Source organism: Pagrus major, chromosome 13 (genome assembly GCF_040436345.1).
Source record: "Pagrus major chromosome 13, Pma_NU_1.0".
Classification (NCBI taxonomy): Eukaryota; Metazoa; Chordata; class Actinopteri; order Spariformes; family Sparidae; genus Pagrus; species Pagrus major.
Window position 1 is genome coordinate 12,220,604 of NC_133227.1, and position 18,688 is coordinate 12,239,291.

Genomic DNA, 18,688 nt, shown 5'->3' on the forward strand with positions numbered 1-18,688 from the left:
GAACGTAGGCAGGGAGACAGACGTGCCCCAAGCACTTGTACAGACGAGCCATCCAACGGGACCTCTCACAGGCCCCTGACGGACATTTGGCTGTTGGGGTACTGGCAGGACGATGGAGGCGCAGCATAATTTTGCCCGACTGCCATGTCACAAAGTGTCAAAATCTGTCCCTGACAACACGACTGCAGGCAATGAGAGAGAAAATGGAAGAGAGAAATAAAAGAGAAAGTGAGAGAGAGACGAGAAAAAAGGGGGCTTGATTTGGAGAGCCAGAGGTGGTAATAAGCATGTCTGGCCACTTCCTGGGAGACAGCCTATTCATCAGGTTGATTTAGAGTCAAAGGTGTAGGCAATTCAAGTGATCTTGTGCCTGGATCCTCTGGCAGTGTCAGCTCTGCAGTGAACGACAGAATCTGGCATAATGAATGAGAAAAAATAAGGTGGAAGGCTCTTATTGTGGACATGATCTCTTCACTTGCACACAGGACTTGAGAAATACAAAAAAAATGTTCTCGAAACTGTTCCAGGTGTTCTTTTTGAATTAATTAATGAACCTTGAATGACGTGAATCAAAGAGTGAATCATCCTGTCAAAACGGTGTGCTTTAAATGATTTCCTATTTGATCACAGAAGTAGATGATGTTGAAATGTAAGTGGTAAAACACACTTAGTTTAACTTCTTCTACTAGATATCAGTCAATTTGATCCCTCATGACTTTTTGAGCTGGCCTCTACATTATTCAAAGTATTAAATCAAAAGCTGGTGAAACTGCTTTCAGCTATTACACTCCCAATTCTAACTTCTTTTAAAAAATACAGCTAAAGCCTTTTCTTTTTTTCCCCAAAGCTTACACTGGGTTCAGTCTGCATATGGGGTGAATTTGTGGTTTTTATTTTGTCGGTAAGAAATCATCTGCTGTTCTGTGCATGATGTGTATTTTTGTATTGGTAATCAGTTGAATGTCAGGTATTATTCTGTCCCATTTTATTTACATCTTGAGAACAGAATTGTATACAAAATACTGTCTGTATTTCTATTGTCTTTAGTCTTTCAATCTACACTGACTTACATTATTTACACCCCAGCTGAAAAGCCATTAAACAGTGAAAAAGACTGTCAAATAATCCCTGCACTGCATCTGCTGCTCATTTCACACTGCCACCATGCACACACTGGGGCCTCAGCAAAGAGTACGATCCCATGATAATGAGCTAATTATAGGTACAACATTCCTACTTCCATATCTAAATGCTTGTCTCTAATAGGAAACATTTCAAATTATTGAGAGGCAGAGAGAGAAAGAGACGGATAATTGATGCAAGCAATTACAAGTTCTGTGTCGGAGCAAATTGGCCAGCATATCTGGACATGTAGGGGGACTGCGACCTCATTTACATCAGAGTGTCAGGAAATAATTGGAGAATGTACTGAGGAGGTGGGATGGGCATAGTGTAATGCAGACCAGTTCTGGTCACATTACATAAGCAGTTCACTTGGACAGTAAGATTCAGTACAGACAAAACGGAAAAAGACTGTACTCAGAGGTCAAGAACAAAACATTATGTGAAGTCTTGGCAAGCTCCAGCTAATTTAATCATAATAGTGATTTTTACTACAACAAATATACTTCATGACATTAATCCCTTTCCAAAAGCCGTAATTTGAGCATTTGAAATGGTTTCACCACATGCACACAGGATTCTGAGTAGACTGCCGTGTTTTCATCGGAACGCCAGTAATAACGGAGTTCAGTTTAACTGGCCATAGAGAGACTGGAGCAGTGTTTGGGCTGAAACCGCTTCAAAAGCTCGGGAAGACGATGTGCTTGACTTTTAACAATATCACTTCCAGATGTCTCATTACAAAACAACTTTCAAAGACCTCACCGCAAGAAATCCTTCTCGTGTGAGAGGAGCCAGGACACATGAAGATGGATTTCAGGAACCCACAATTTTCACATTTTCATTTCAGTTGGAAAAACCAGCATGCAAAACTGTCTGGAGAAACACCAATAAAATGTTAGTATTAATGATAGTGTTACAACCTGTGTAACCAGGCCAACACATAAATCATTACCCTATGTTACAGCAGGGTATCCCACACCATATTCTATATAAAGATATTGTCCAGAGCATTAGATAACATTGCATCTGTTTTCAATTGACAGGCAGAGTTTACTCAGTAGAACAGCGAAAACAGGATACAACAGGAAGCTTTAGCTGATGATAAAAAATGGCCACTGAAATATAGGGGTGCATTCATTATAGTCTGCCTCTTGTGCCTCTCATCAGGCTGGCTAACACTGACTGACGGGCTCTGACCCAGTACTCCGGAGCTTCTCTCTATTGCACCCGCCTCTCATCAAGAGCCTTGGGTGGAAAAAAAGGAGTAACATGCTGTTTACTCGCAATCCCAGGCCCGTAATTGCCAATTTATTTGATAGGCAGCCGGGTAATGATGGCATTTCACCCCTTGCCGCAGAGACTAAACGGGAGTGATTCATCCCAAGCTCCCTGCCCTCCCTGATCCAGCAGACTCCCTCTGCTCAGGACTGCTGCCTGCCTGAATGCTTGCCACCCAGACTGAAGGGGTGGGGTGTGGTGGGGGACGTGGGGGGTGGCTGCCATGTCGGCTTCAAACGAACCCAAAAGGGAGCCCAGCGCTTCAGAGCAAATGCGGCTAAGCCTGCCAATTTAGCTGGGGTTTGGGGTTGAGGCAAACACAGCCGAGCTGATGTGCCATTTGTAGGCCTTAATGAGCTGGCAGGACTGAGTGAGGAGGGAAGGCGAGCGGGAGAAAGGAGGCTGCCAGGCCTGACCTCCTCTGGCCTCTATCTCCCTGCCAGCCAGTGCCAGGCCGGCAAACTCAGTTCATCTGCTTCATCGGAGCATAGTCGCTCCGTGAGGGGAAGGGAGTGCTACAGCAAATACCATTAGCGAACTGTTGGTCTAATGAACAGTTCGGGTTAAAGATGGCTCCTGTCTCACACTGCTCCCTGGTACTAACGAGTGACTTAGATTGTTTCTCTTTGTTTTTGCACTGTGAGGGAACATCTCTGTGCAGCTGAACCACATGAGCATTCCAGTTGTGTTGTGCAGTGTTACAACCAAAATAGTTTTAACATTTCAGTAGAACAAGCACATGGACTGCCGCAGCAGACCAAATGCTACAGGCATTCATAAATCATCTGAACAAACATCTAGCTTCATCTGTAACAGCAACTCTGTAACTATTATTTTATATTTAATTATAATTATATTAATTTTATTATTAATTAGAATTAGAAAAATAGACGAAACCCAAAGAATATCATTGCCTGGTAAAATAGGTTTTTCTATTGGTATTTTTTGCATTTTATTTCTCCTCCTCCTTTCAGTCTGGGGAACAGTGCTCTGCTACAAAAGCTACGACTTGCACCTCTTGTGATGTGTGAAGTGGGTTTTTACAGCCTGGCTGGAGGGGACTTGTTCAGAAACCTGTTGGGACCGGAGATGAAGCCTCACATAGTGTGACCATCTAAAGTGACATGGGGGTCTAAAAGTCTGTCTTCATGCTGCCCAGCTTTCAGCAGCTCTTCTGAAGACATGTTCAGTCTCCTGTGGGGTGTCTTGACCAGACGAAGCAGGGGGAACTTGGGCTGCCATTCCATCTGTCCTCCAGAGTGTACTGAGTGGCTGAGATGCCAGTTCAGGTGGAAGTGATTATAGAGAGGGCGATAGATGCTTCCTGAGAACGTCAGGAGAGGGGAAAATAGAGCGTTTCTGAGAAAGCCTGACATTTTGAAAGTAAATTACGGATATAATTTGAAATTTCAGACAATGTTCTGATACAATTACTCAAAGTAAACACATTGGCTGTTTCTGTAAATTATATTCTTTTCGGCGGCTGATTTCATACCCAATATTCAAACAAAGCAACAGTGATACTATCCTTAAGGCATATGCAGTGACTGAGTGATAAGAACAGACCATAACATGATGTAACTGTTTTAACATGTTTTATCATTAGTGTGTAATAAGTCAAAGTGCAATCATCACAGAAATGTAATCTAAATGGAGGGAAGTGGTTGGCCGATGAGGTCAAGGCAGATTATATGGTTGCCAAAGGATTATGGAATTTCAGACAGTGGTTAAATAAATGACTTGCAGTAAAGGTCTCTAAGACCTCTAAAACACATACTGGAATAGTTACTTGTAGTGTTTTAATATATTTTGGCTTGTCCCTTAAAGATTACATTTAATATCATGCTCAGTGTACAAACCAAATGCAACCAGGCCAGCTGCAGAGATAGTTATGTCAACCTTTTTAAAACCTATTTTCTGAGTCGTTATCTGGCAATGATGATGTATGATGTGTTGATGTATGACTATAGTAGAAGCTGCTGGTCTCCTGAAGCTCCAGGAGGGAGATGTGTGTGAGTGGCGTGTTCTCTATATTCCACAAGGTCTCTTAGCTATCTTAGTCTAACTAGAGTAGTGACCGTTCAAACAATGCTGTTCAGCACAGATTATCTGGCAATGTGAGGGGTTAACATATCCAGTGAAGCCTCCTGAACTGCTCACAGTCGCATCTGGACCGACCGATAACATCAAACATATTTGATATTCATGATTCAAAATCTGGATGATTACATCGGTACTTTCCAAGCCGGACCACAACAAGTAATGAGAGAGGCATCCTGGAGCAGCTGACAGTGCTGCCAAGCAACAAGCAAACCTTCTAGCATTCTTTCTTAAAATCTCACCTCCAGTTCTCACTGAAGAAAACAAAACCCAAGCTGAACATGTCACCCAACACATCCTCCTTTAACCTTGTGCTTTTGTTTTCGTCTACTTATATGTTACTACAGCAAGTTGTTGCACCAGACTTATCTCCATTTTTGTTTACATCTGCTTCCCCATGGGATCATGTGAGAGGCTAACTGCTAACTACACAGCTAAATGAGCTTACTAGCTAACGGTAGCTACAGTTAGCAGCATTTTGCAGGTACTTTAGGCAGAAAGTAAACTCATAAATCACCAGGAGTTGAGGAGGACACCAGAAGGACAACCACAAAATATTTTCTTGCTGAATCAGTCTGTCAATGAGCAGCAGCTCTCACTTGTTCTTTGACTCAATGGGTGTGTACTTTGCTACTCGGTTAGCTTGACGGCCGCTATCACTTTCATGCTAATATCCATGCTATCGCTACACATGCTAATAATATTGACCCTGACATGCCAAAACAGGAAGTAACATGGGCTAGAGTGGGGCTTTGAGCAAAATTTGCCCTTGTATACTGCTGCACAGTCACCACAGTGCAGTCTGACAGAAATCAGCAAGTATCATTTCAATTTCTGTTGTCAACATCAAATTACTTATTTCATTTCATGCCCAGTCAAGCATCATAAAGCTACATGCAGAATCAGTTTTGCTTCAGTTGTTTGGCCATGTCTTTCTCAAAGACTAGCTCGCCTCCCAACTGACAGCTTTAATTATGGCTAGATATCTGATCGCTTCGCTGTAGATTCTCCACACAAATCAAAGAGCAGGGGTGGGCAGCAAGGTCCCTCGAGCCTGCTCGCTTTACATCTTGGAATATGTCACAGGGCGCAGGGACACAACCGTTCTTTCTTCTGTCAGTTAATGCTTGCCTTCAGCTCCTCCACAAGGAACAAGGACCTGGGTAAGTAGTGTCTTTTTTTGTATCAGTCATAAAGAACCTCTGGGAGTGTGTGTGTGTGTGTGTGTGTGTGTGTGTGTGTGTGTGTGTGTGTGTGTGTGCATGTGTAGGATGTAGTGAGTGCTCTTCACCTCAAGTACTCCAAGAGCACACTTATGATCATTTAAGATTTACCACAAGGTGCTCTGCTGAGGCTGAATTTTATTGGTTCCACACCAAAAGAAATCCTGACAAAATGGATAGTATAACTTCAGTAACTTACCTTTTGTCTGTGTGACATACCGTAGGTTCAATACACACATAATGATACTTGAATTATGAAACTGACATAGAATTTGTAACACTTGAGCTGAAAGAACATGTACTGATTTATAATATCGACATAATTCTCTAGCTTTATAGTGCAGAATGGCTCTGAGAGGTTTTGCCTTTTACATTCGATAGTTTGACATAAGGTTGCATGTTAACAAGTATCTAACTGTCCACGTGCAACTCTCTTATTAAGGAAAGGAATGCAACCAATAAATAATTCTAGTAGATTAATTTGTGTGTAAATTAGTGATAATGAAATATTAACATGAACATTCTCAAAGCAATACAATATGTAACACTTATATCAACTCAAAAAACTTACCACTACTATTTTTTCCTCGCTGACATATGACTCACGTCGATACAGTAATTACAATGATTCAGGTCTTTAAACTAGTCACTTCTGCACTCAACATTTTTTAGGACTTTCCACAACTCTCATGTTTTCTAATATATATTGTCAAAATTGCTTATTAAAAGGTAACCTGTGGAGTTTTTGACCTGCAGCACAAAGAAGCACATTTTTATGAGTGGGTCACAGTGTTCTACTGCTCAACAGGTGATAATGATAATGCCCCTAGTTATTGCGCTGACTAATGTGTCAGCAAGGGCTGTTGAATACACATGAGGACCAAATATTTTACGTGGAGGCATTTCCCTCAACATTTTTTGTGTTTTGGTGAATCACACTGAAGGCAAACATAACTTTTGTGTCTTTACAAGAAAACTCCACAAGGCACCTTTAAGCACAGCTGATATGCAATCTGCCAAACATTATGAACACTTTGAACAATGCAGACAAATATGAAATCATCTGTAGAGAAGATGCAGTTGTAATTAGTAATATATTCGCCCAGACTTTGTTTTCCAATAACTGTCTTTTCTTCTTGTTTCTTTTTTTGGGTCTATATTTAAAATGCAAAAATATGAACCAAGATTATTTTAAAGAAGATGACACACGAGGAAGAAATGTCAACAAAAAGCCCTGACAGAGGCTCAAACTGCTACTGACATGAGCTTGTTTGTGAATGTACTCACATCTGTCAGTCTGTCTCTGGAGCTGCTCCTGATGGACGGCTTGGACTCTCCACTTACACTCTCGCTGTCGCTGTCCTTACAGTTGTTCTGCCCTGGCTTCAGCTGCCAAACAAAACACACAAAGAGACCAAGGGTTAACAACATGAAGCAAAACTGTTAACACTGCAGTTTAGAGCTTTACATGGATAACGCTTGCTAGGGAAGGCATCCCACAGAAATCGGTTCATGAATATGTGAGAACTGGCAGGAACTGCAGCGCTGTCTCTGTAAATCTGTCATGTTTCTGAGCCTATTCAGCAGCCATCACTGCGCTTGCCAATGATAGACACCATCTGATCTCGCAGTATGAAACTCCTCTCAGCCCACGAAATAGAGAACAGGGACAAAGACCCTTCCAGAACCTTCAAATGGAGCCACTATCCTTTCCAAGCAGACACCACATGCCGAGGCAGCAGGAGCTCAGCAAGTGTCATCCTCTAGACACTCTGTTCGAGATGCTGCAAAATGACAAGAATAAAGAGCAGGACGTGCCAATCGGCGAGCATCTGAGGCCCTTCAAAATCTGGAGAACAATAAAAGACTCTTGGGAGTGTGGAGCGGAGTGGAAGGAGGTGGGGTCTGTAGTCCCCGTCCAAGTCTGCGATTGATGTCGTCTGAAGCTCCCATGCTGCTCCTTCCAGACCAGACAAACGCTGCAGGTTTCATTTCAAAGCACATAAAAAGACGGCTTTATGGGACAGTGCAGTAAACGGCTGCTCTGCCACCTAATAGGAAAAGCAGAGCATGGCGCTGCACACACAAAAGACTTGGACTACAAGATGATGGCCCTCTTCTTTCCCCTCCCTCTCGTGCTCTGAAGAGAAGGGACAGAGCTATATGTTGTTTTTACTCCTTTCAGTATTCTCTTTTTAGGTATCGGCCATCATTTAGTGCGATGAAAGGGCACAAGGTGGGGGAATACCAAATGAACCCTTGAGTTGAGCGGATAATTAAAATGAAAATGTTCCCTTTTCTGTAGCCATTAGCAGTGTGAAAGGAATCCTATTCCTTGGGAGAATTGCATGATGGGTGGAAGGCGGGTGGATTTGCCAGAGTGCTGAATGTGATAAGAGAGTTTGAGCATTGGGAATGCCTGATGGGCCTGTTTGACTCTGTGTGTGCACGTTGTCTGAATACGTGTGTGTACATGTGTGCATAAGTGAGTGTCTATGTGTTCCGACAGTGCTGAGACAAGGCTTGGGAGAGTACACAAGAACCAACTGTGGCACGTGCACAAACACATGCACACCAATGCCCTGTGCTGTGATAGCACTAATTACCTCCAACACATTTTATTCCCACAAAAACCAGGGCACATTTTCTCTCTTTTTCTTGTAAATGCCAGTTTGTCTGAAGGGAGTTTACATATTTTTAGAGAGAAAAAGGGGAATAATATCTCATCCACCACGGTCCGTGAACTGATCCTTGAAGAAAGGGCGAGGGAAACTGTTTGCGCCCCAGTCTGTGGCTCCTTCATCAAAACATGTTGACCTATAATATTTATTAACCAGCCTGTGTCCCTGCTGACAACACCGGGCAGCGCACGCCAGCATACTCATGCATTTATGAATGTGCACACAGACAAAAGAAAATAAGCAGACCTTACTGAAAGCTGCTGCTGGCTTCTGCATCACATATCCACAGCTCAAAACCAAACTCATATATGGTAAGCTTATAAAGAATATAATCAGGCAAGTGTGGGAAAGATATAGAGATTTGTCTTGTGTTAATCAATGTGGTATCAAACTGACTCTGCAGTAGTGAAACCACATAATCACACCGTCTGTATCCTGGCTTATCAGTGGGAAAGTACTCCATGAAATCAGAAATCTTGCACAAATTTAACAGTGTGTAATGTCTGAAGAACATGTCTAATAAAGACATTCCAATAAAGAGCGGCTCATCTTTCAGGGCTATTACATAGCTTGGGACCTGATTACACAGCTATTTGAAAACGTATCCCTCAGCTTGTTCGCTTTAATTTCCCCCTGAGCTCCCTTAAATTACTTCAGAGAATTGTGTTTTTTTTCCTCCACTCTCCCCTTTCGGAGGTTCAGATGATGGATTCATTTCTTTTTATGGTGTGATTAATGGATGTCTTAAGCAAATGGAGTGAATGCTGGTGGTCAGTGCCATCAAAAAGTGAAGTTGAAATTTAATGACCTGCTGTCTGATGATAAATCTAAATGAGAAGCGCATGTGTGTGTGCGGGGGGCAGTCTCTGTGACCTATGCCATAACAATGCTGTTCTGATCACTCCTACTTATTACAGCCTGCAAGTCATTCTCTATATGTTTATAGCCTTTGAAAGGTGTAGTTTGTCAAATATGGTTAATTCAAAGGTTACTCCAAAAAGATAGGGGGCAGCATATCACCAGTATCACCGACATCTGCTGCTCTTTGCTAGTCTTTCTTGGCTGTTGCTAGCTACCATTAGCTCATTAGCTCATGGCTCAGTCAGTCATGGAGTCAGTGAACCTAGAGTTTCCCTGGTCCAAGACCTCTGATCATGGGGAGAGTGTTCGTGGGCAACGAGTCTTAGCTTAACCTGGTTTAGCAGCCAGTGCATGAACACGGCTGGACACCAGACTCGGACTGAACCTCTGAGACCAATGGGTGCCGGTTTGAAGATGGAGGATACAGTACAGAGGTGATTCTTGCATCAGAAGTGGGCAAAATACGGCATGTAGAGCCAGAATATTCTCAAATCTCACTCAGTGAATTCAGGATTTATTTTGACCAAACTGGATGTTATTGTGGAAAGACAAACTGTTTAAGGCAATTTATTTCATTGATCTCAAGTTTGAGTGAAGTGTGTTTTATGAAGAGTTAAAAAGGCAATTACACTCATCATTTAAACTCTTTTACTGAACATAAATGTATAGTAGATAGATGTAAAGATCTGATCACAAAGAGACTTGTTGCGTGAGATTGCTATAAAAAAGCCTTGGAAAAGCCTGTTTTGGACAAAACAGCGTGGTACGCCTGTGGAGCCGGGTGGCAGCTCCACACCATGTGCTGAAAAGTTGCACATATTTCAACTTCTAAAGACTGCTAGAAAACTATAAACAGCGCAGGAGGGGAACACCTGCAAGGCTTGCCATACCATAGGAAAACAATGGTTTTGCTGGCGACTCTGTGCGATCAAACCTAAGAGTATTTCCTTTCTTGAAAATATATAAATTTATTGTGTTCATTTATTACACTAAATGCTAAACAAGCTTGTAAAGCATAACAAACTCCCACTCACCTCCCAGGTTAAACTATGGGGGCTATCAGAATACCAACTCTTGCAGTACAAAGTGGTATTCGGAGACAGGGCAGGCCGGGGCTAGCTGGTTAGCATGCTAAGTAGATGTCTTTGACATAATGTCATCACTGTTGTTTCTTCATATTCTGTTGATGTTCATTTTTTAAAATGTTTTCAACAAAAATTCTGACCCTGTCTTACCAATAGCCTCTTTAAACTTAGCTTTAGTTTTAAACCTATTAATAAACGCCAGTGCACTTCACTGCATTCAACAGTGATCTAAATTGGAAAGATGTGTTTGCAGATTCCCCAGGCTGGTGTGCTGTACTGATGCAACAGCATAAAGACATTAATTAAGACGCAGGTTGAGGCATACGGATGCATTTATTTAATGACCTTACTGTATCTGTGCAGCCTGGGTAAGAACTGGCCCTGCAGGAAGATAACAAACAGATGGTTTTAATATTCCAGAGGCTAATTTCACAACAATTAAAGACACAGCGAGACATTAGCATCTAATGAAACATTTAAACTACTAGTAAGTGCATCTGCCATTAATTTCCGCACAGTGAGGTCTTGTTTTCCTGCAATCTGTTCTGTGTTAGGGGATGGTTTTTTTCCCCCCTCATCTCTCTTACCAGTCTGAATTTACTGAAGTAGAGAATCAACAACTGTTTTCAATCAGCAGTCAGCGTGAGGCTTTGGAAGAGAGCAGCTCAAACCTCAGCATGAAACAGTTCAGCCCGCAAGTATGAGAAATCATTTAAAATTTCTTATCAATCATTCTTTAAAAAAACAAACGCTTCTACTTAAGCTTCTAGCAACTATTCAAACTGTTACTGCCATAGTTTATTTGGATAGTCCAGTGGTGACAACTGAACATCCCCTAAAACGAATATTATGTGATAGTAATGTCAGGGACTGAGTTTTAAGTAATAAACATAACTAAGTGAAAGTTTCACAGTGTCATATTGTCTGTGGAGACTCAGCAAACACCCACTTTGGTGATTATCACTTTTCACTTGATAGCTGCATGTCAAAGTGTTACCAATGTTAGTAAATATTGAAATAACTGCAGTAGTACTAAGGGGCTGGGCAATATACGTGTATATATATATATATAGTATATATATATATAGTTGCAGACTGGGTCAAGGTGTATTGTCATTGGCACTGCAATTGCAAAGACAACTGGATCATTTCTGTTTCTCTGAGTCACAAATAACAACAGGAGAGGGGAAATCGTTTATTCTATCATTCAGTGTATAAAAGAAATAGATTGCCAGTTAACCTTCCTTTCACTGGGTGACCATTTGTCTGGAAGAAGACAGAATTGTATAGTGTAAGAGAGAGAAAGGTTTATAGGGAACCAATGTGAACGCTGCTGGTTTTATTATTCTATATCCATTATAGTGTGCAATCAACATTTACTTCATAATGATACGTTGAAGCAGAAAAATAGTCTATTGCCGGTCTAAGGATGTGAATACAAAAGAGGCCAGTATTCTCTTAACAGTCTGATATTAAAGCAAACATATTTGAAAAAAGATGCGCTAATAGCCAGAGAATACAGTTCACCCTGTCTACATAGATAATATAGAGGCAAATGAGCTGTCACTGACTTCCACTTCAAAGGTCTACTGTGGTATGGATTTCCAATAATGTTTTAAAAGATTGCCGTTTTGTAGACTGGCCTTGACCACAGCTAGGTTCTTCTCATAGAACCAACTGTATACTCACTCATACACTCTCCATGCTCTTGAATTTCAATTAGTCCTTAGCTAAACGAGGAATAGCTGAGGGACCTTGCTTTTCAAAAAAATCTGAAATAAACAAGCGTCTTTTTAGATAAAGTCACAGCAGCATTATTTGAGCTGGCTGCCACATAAAATACTGAAGATTCTGTTGAATGTCATGTATGCCTCACAAGTACTAACCTTGACATGTCTGCCGGAGCACACAATGCCTTTCTTTACAATGTAGAAAAAGTCATCAAAGAGACAAAATCAGAATGGAATGTTTTCATTTCAGTATTGTTACAAGTAGCAGCAGATGGGTAAGAGTGTTATTCAGACACTTAAATGTGATTCACAGCATACAGTAAACACTTCACTATATTCTCAGATCAGAGTTCAGAAAAATTATGAAATATCTCATTTAACACTGTTCCCCTCAAATGTACGCTAAAACAGCTTTTACAACAGTGTCTTGAACATGTGGAGTCAATTATTTTCTCACTTACAGAAAAGTGCTCACCGTTGCCATAGTGGAATTTTACAAGTGTATTGACCTATTCTCAAGGGCTGCACTACAGACTCAATGCAATCAAGCTCAAAAGTAGGCCTGCTAACATTTCTAACCACAAAGGCCTTTTTAAACAGAGCCATACACAACTGGCCTGCCCCAGCAACTCCACCCCCAGCACCCCCCATCCCTCATCCCACGAAAAAAAAAAAAAAGACATAGAGAGAACTGGGCTCCGTTTTCTGTACTGGCCTCAGTGGGATAGCCATCAGCTCCTGGTTTCCCTTAGTTACGCACAACAGCAGCTGCGGAGCTCGGCGGTAATAAAACCTGGAACAATTTAACGGCTTTTATTGTTCTTCCGCGGCTTTCAGAACAGCTAACCTGTCCTCTCAGGATCTGGCAGCGAAAATCCCACTAGGGCAGCAATGAAAGAGGATCTCATTTACCTAAAAGCGCTTATAAATTTTTAATTTGCTTTAACAAGTAAATTAACAAGTCCCTCATTTGGGAAGTTTTATGGCTGCATGCCACTGAGGGAGGACCATGAAAGTTTTATAGATAATCCACTACCTAGGCTGTGTTGCTGATAATAAATTGTCTATTTCCTGCGGCACTGTCAAATCCCCTTGGTTTCCACTGACTACACTTTGAATATCTCCTTTATGCTAGCTTCACAGGTCTATATACCAGGGCTATTAAAGTGCTGGGGAGCTTCACGACTCAGCAGTTAAAATGAACAACTTGAAGAATTTCTGTCGACTTTATGCGGGCGCTCTCGTACAGCCTTAGGAGACGCCATTGCCAAACATTAGACCACATTAAGCATTGCTAATTATGTCCCTACCAGCCTCTACATCACATCAGCCTCACAGTGAGCCCATCTAGTGAAACTACCTTGGGCTGGTCGACAACAGCAGTTGGAAACTGCTGGGCCTGTTTAACCTCGCAGCCAGCTTTATCTGAAGAGACTGTTTTGTAAAAAGAGGAGCTGAGGGTTTGTCAGGGCTTGTGAGGGCGCGACAACAGGCCCTACGTCATCTGTTTGACAGTGGCTGTGTGGGCAAGCCCACCAGCGTGGCCTGGCTCTGACCCTGTGCTTGGCTCTGAGGCCCAGCTGCTTTAACTGCCACCGACAGGAGCCCCCCCTGGCCCTCTCGTCACCCATAACCCCCTCTGCCACCCTCGCTCACAACCTGTCACTGAGCATCAGCGCTTGGCTTCCATTGCCCCAGATTTGTTTACTGTTCGCTCTGTGTGTGGCATACAGTGTGAAAATAACCCTTAATACCTCTTTTTATCTCTGTGGTTGAACATGGATGTTGTGTGTTCTTTCATCACTGTGACTAAAAGACATTAAAAACACTTGGCATGTTTATCCTAAAGCCAACTGTTTGCCTGTGGTCAGGATGTCACTCACAGTCAACAGTTTTTATTAGTACCTAGGCATGTAACCATGGAGAAGCTCCATTTCCTTTCAATCCTCTAGCATCATTGAGTGGCAGTGATCTCTAGCGACCTTGTCAGGCATCATTTTTCTAGCAGGGGAGAGATCAGTGAGGCCGATGCACCCACTCCGACCAATCTCAGGCCACAGAGGAGGCTTTTCGGGCCTCTGTGTTGGAATGTGAAGCCAACGCAAAGATATGGAGCCGCTAAGGACTAGTCACAGCAGCCGCAGGGTGAGAGCATCCTTAGAGGAGGAGGAGGAGGCAAATGGAGGCTCGGGGGGATGAGAGGAGGGGGGTAAACGTGGTTGAGGGCACTGTCTTGATCTCATCAGTCATCCTAAGGACTCCATTTCCTCCACCGCAGGCTGGAGGCTACTAGAGCTTGTGGCTGCATTTATATATTGCCATAAATCTCTGATCTATGACGACATTACAGACAAATCAATATGCTTTTAACATCCATCCTCTGCCCTGCGTCGCAATCACCCTTCTCCATTCTCACAAATGGTCATATAATGCTGTAGTCTGGTGGATTGAGTTATGGGGACAATTCCCAGATTTAATAATGAACTGAGCAGGTGGAGAAAAAGTGTGTGGTGGGGTGGGAGATAATATAAGAGCAGCGGGAGACCTCTACTCTCTCAGATCATATCTGAACATCTTGTTATAGTAGCCCAGCGTGGCAGTAAAATAACCCTCCTGCCCACTTTACGCACCTCCAATTCCATGAGCTCTAACATTCCCCATGTACAGCCGACAGAAAGCTGGCCAGGAGAACACTGTTACTAGATTGCTTCCCAGAATGCATTGGGAAACTGCTAGGCCAGGGGGGTCAAAAAGATGCTGCTAGCTGCCCAGTTGAGCGCTCATCACCACATAACTACTCATCAAAGAAATTTGCGTGCAATTAATTACATGATTCCCCAGCTCTTCAATCTGTGCTACTGAGTCGTTACTTCAGTACTGGCTTTTAGGGAGCCATCCAACTAAAGCCACAGCCAATGTGCCAAATCACAGCTCCCTGAGCTGGGCAGCCTCAATAAAGAGCTGTATGGAAAAAAGACAGCAGAAAAAAGCCCTCTCCTATCGGCTTGCAGGGGCTATCATTTCTCTCTTTTATTGCCATTTATTTTCCTCCAGGAATTCACTGCCAGTATATTGGCAGGCCTTCCAGTAGATGGAGGCAATGAAATTTAGCGCAGACACTTAACACTGGGTCAAGCCTTGTGTGCGGCTCATGTGCGGTGGTAATATGATAGACAAACGCTTCTAGTTTAGGGATCGGCGGCTTTTTTTATGTTACAGGAATAGCAGCAGAGTGCTTGCCGTGACACATGCTGCTGAAAAAAGTAAAATGCATAACCGGAGCCTTTCAGAAGGAGAGAGGAGAAGATAACAAACATTTGAAAAATGGCAGAGCACCGTAGCCTGGCTGTGACTATTTAGTAGAGACAATATAAATAGGTCAAAGCTCTGTCATTATGCTAAACCCGAGGCGAGGGAGAACTACTGGCTGGGAAGTAATGCAGTAAATGCAGCTAGAAAACATATAAGATAATTGAGATTGATTAAAAGACATTCCACTGAAATCTTTCAGAGAAAATCCCACTTTAAACATTTCATTTATTCATTAACTCAATATCCACTGTGGAAGAACACACGAGAATGACTGTGATTGGATTTTACACACATTAGTGACAACTGTAGAAGACACTGGCAGTGCTGATTAATGCAAAGTACAGAACATTTAAAGGGCTAAAACATTACATCATTCACTCATATTAATCACATTACTGTGAATACCCTACAACTAACTACAAGCCCTCTGTGATTAACTGTTTGCATACCTGCAATTATTTCTCAACCAGTCACAGTATTTTATAACCCAGTGGATATTAAGGTCATGGGGTCATAAGCTGATCTCTGGTCAGCAGGTGGATATTGCTATTTAGTGAACAGGCGGTCCTGCCTATCAAGCACCATGCTGTGATTACATGCTGGTGTAAACCATCAAGAATGATAGCGTCTCACCTTACCTGCATTTGGCTCCATCTGCACTGCTATTCCAGGGATTAGAGAAGGCAGTAAAATCTGATGGCAGGATATACATTTCATATTTGGCTGACCCAGGGTGTCTGCCTGGTGCCTTGCTGTTATCACTAATCCCTGCTGTAAACATCCTCAGTTAGTCACCTTCCTGAAATTCACATCTGTCGTTATCAAGTCATAAAACAAGACAGTGCTACGCTCCCACTGTATTAATAGCGGCCTCAGTTTGCCTGCTTCGTGAGGAGTATGTAAGAAAACATCTGCTCTGGCCGCTTTAACAGACTGGTAATGGGAGACAGCAAAAAGCCAAGGGCAACAAAAATACAGCCAAACAACATGATTGTAATTGAAGTAATCAGTACTTCAGAGACAGGAAATAATTTGCATGTAATGCAACAACATACTGTACGCTTTTTTGTTGCAAGATGGAGCATAAAGCCATGATGATGACAGAACATTGTCCATTAACATTATAGTGAAAAAACATTGATGGCGTACCTGACTCCCTATCATCTAACTGGTCATAAAAATGCAGCTGGAATGTGCCCATAATGGGCTGGTAGGCAGCAGACAGGCTGCAGATCTAACAGAAAGCAATTTCTGCATTGCTTCAGTGCTGCCTGCATGTGCTGATGGAAATATTATAATTATGAATTGAGCATGTGAAAGATCCAGATAAAACTGAGAAAGAGGAAATATTCTGTGACACCTAACCTATAAAAACATCTGATTGTAAAAGTGTTGTATGACATTGCCCTATGCCATTCAATACTTTAAACCACAGGTTCTGAGTTCCGTAAATAATTCTGAATTAGTCTCTTCCAATGCATCTGTACTGCTACTGTTGTTAGAGGCTCTGTTTGACTATTTGCGAGTATTCCAAACAGTATTTATAAATTATATTTTGGGAGAGCACACAGATTTATACTGTAGATATTACTGGCCAATTGTTTAGTGACATTATTCAACTATTTCACCTCAAAATAACAGTTTCAAAAATTATTTTGATGGTACATTGACTTGTAATACACTGACTTACCGCCGGAACGCCTGTTCTTGCAGACTGTAACTTGGGTTCAGCGAAAAGAGTGTCAAGCTTTATGGCACTCTGTTGCACTACACCAACTATGGGTCTTCAGCTATAAAGAAGCTAGCTTGGTCTTCTGTGTGTACATATTTTCCAACCTACTCAGGGCTCATGCAAACCCCTCTAAACACAGCTACAATGAGCACCAAATCTGAAGAATTTACTGCTCAACAGATCAGGGCCTCACCGCTAACTGCTGCTAATTGTAGATACTGCTAGCTAGTTAGCTCAGTTAGCCATGCAGCTAGTGGCACTATTAGTTGACACTGCCTGCACTGGAAGCTGGAGCTCAGAGCACTGGGCAAGTGCAGGTGTTTACACCAAGCTCCCCCGAGGTGTGGCAGGCTTTGAAGGCAGTTTGATGTGTAATTACAACACCATGCACATGGGCCCAAAAATAATTTGTTACATAAGCTTACATTGTAAAAGAAGAGGTTTTAAAACAGTGAATAAACTTTATTGAGTGCTGTAACCCACCTGAAATGACTCATTTCCCTATCTGAATGTGATCCATTCACTCTGATAACATTTGAAAATTTTATAGAGCCACATGATCAGATCATTTTATCCCTATTCAAGTTTCTAGTGCGCATGCTCTATGGGCCCCACAATGCGGATGATCCAGGTAATATTATCCAGACTGGAGTCCTGGTGTGAGCTGCTGTAAATCACCTCTGTACAAGTAAAACAGTATGGGGCGCCAAGATGCAAAAATACCAATTCTTGTGTAATGTTGCTTTAAAAGTGTTAACTTATATCCGGGTATCATATTAAGGTTTTACATACTTGCCCATTTACATTTATAAATGCATTTTTGTAGACCACCACCCATGCATCGCTTTTTCTTCCTTTGAACTTCACCACAGTTATTATTAGCCAGTATTAACATTAACTTTACTACTGAAGGGTAGTGATGGAGAATTTCCTTCCTCTTAGCATTTCATAATCAGTGCTGGCAAAGATAACATTTTTGAACATAATCATCCATTATACCTTTTCGATAAAGGAAGCTAGCAACATTTACTGTAGAACCTTCACTAATCAACTTCTGATTGATCTAAGTGTCACTAGTTGCACGGAAGGATAATGATGAAATTGAAATTATCTATACACAATATTTACTACTTTAACTAAGGTAACACATCGAAACTCAGATGGGTGATGTGAATTTACTGAATGAATATGGAGCAATATTTAAAACAGAAGCAATTGCATGAGAAAAGACACACTTATGTACAATTATGTACATCTATATCAGTTTTAAGCTGAAAAACTTTCAGCAACGGCACTTAAAAAGTTGGAACTTTGGAAATTAGTTCCAACTTGAAAAGCCTTCGTACAGCAGCACTAACTGGGGCACTTATTTGTAAGGGTTCAAAGAAAGATGCTTTTACACAAGATGGAACATTGACATCTTACTTTCTTTTCTATAACTCCAACCATGGAAAATAAACACAGAATTCTTTATTTAATGTCAGCTTTACTGTGGAAATAAAACAAGTCAAATATGTTCCAGCGCTAAGATTTAGGCCTACACAGCACTGAGAATAGCTAC

The 18,688-nt window shown here is 41.8% G+C and overlaps 1 protein-coding gene across 1 annotated transcript in view; it reads right to left on the reverse strand.

Annotated features, from left to right (window-relative positions):
• auts2a (activator of transcription and developmental regulator AUTS2 a) overlaps positions 1 to 18,688 on the reverse strand; it is a 313,372-nt gene that overhangs the window by 164,036 nt on the left and 130,648 nt on the right. Inside the window, exon 3 of the mRNA XM_073480117.1 lies at positions 7,014 to 7,115. Coding sequence (XP_073336218.1) covers positions 7,014 to 7,115 — 102 coding nt within the window. The remainder of the gene's footprint in view (positions 1 to 7,013; positions 7,116 to 18,688) is intronic.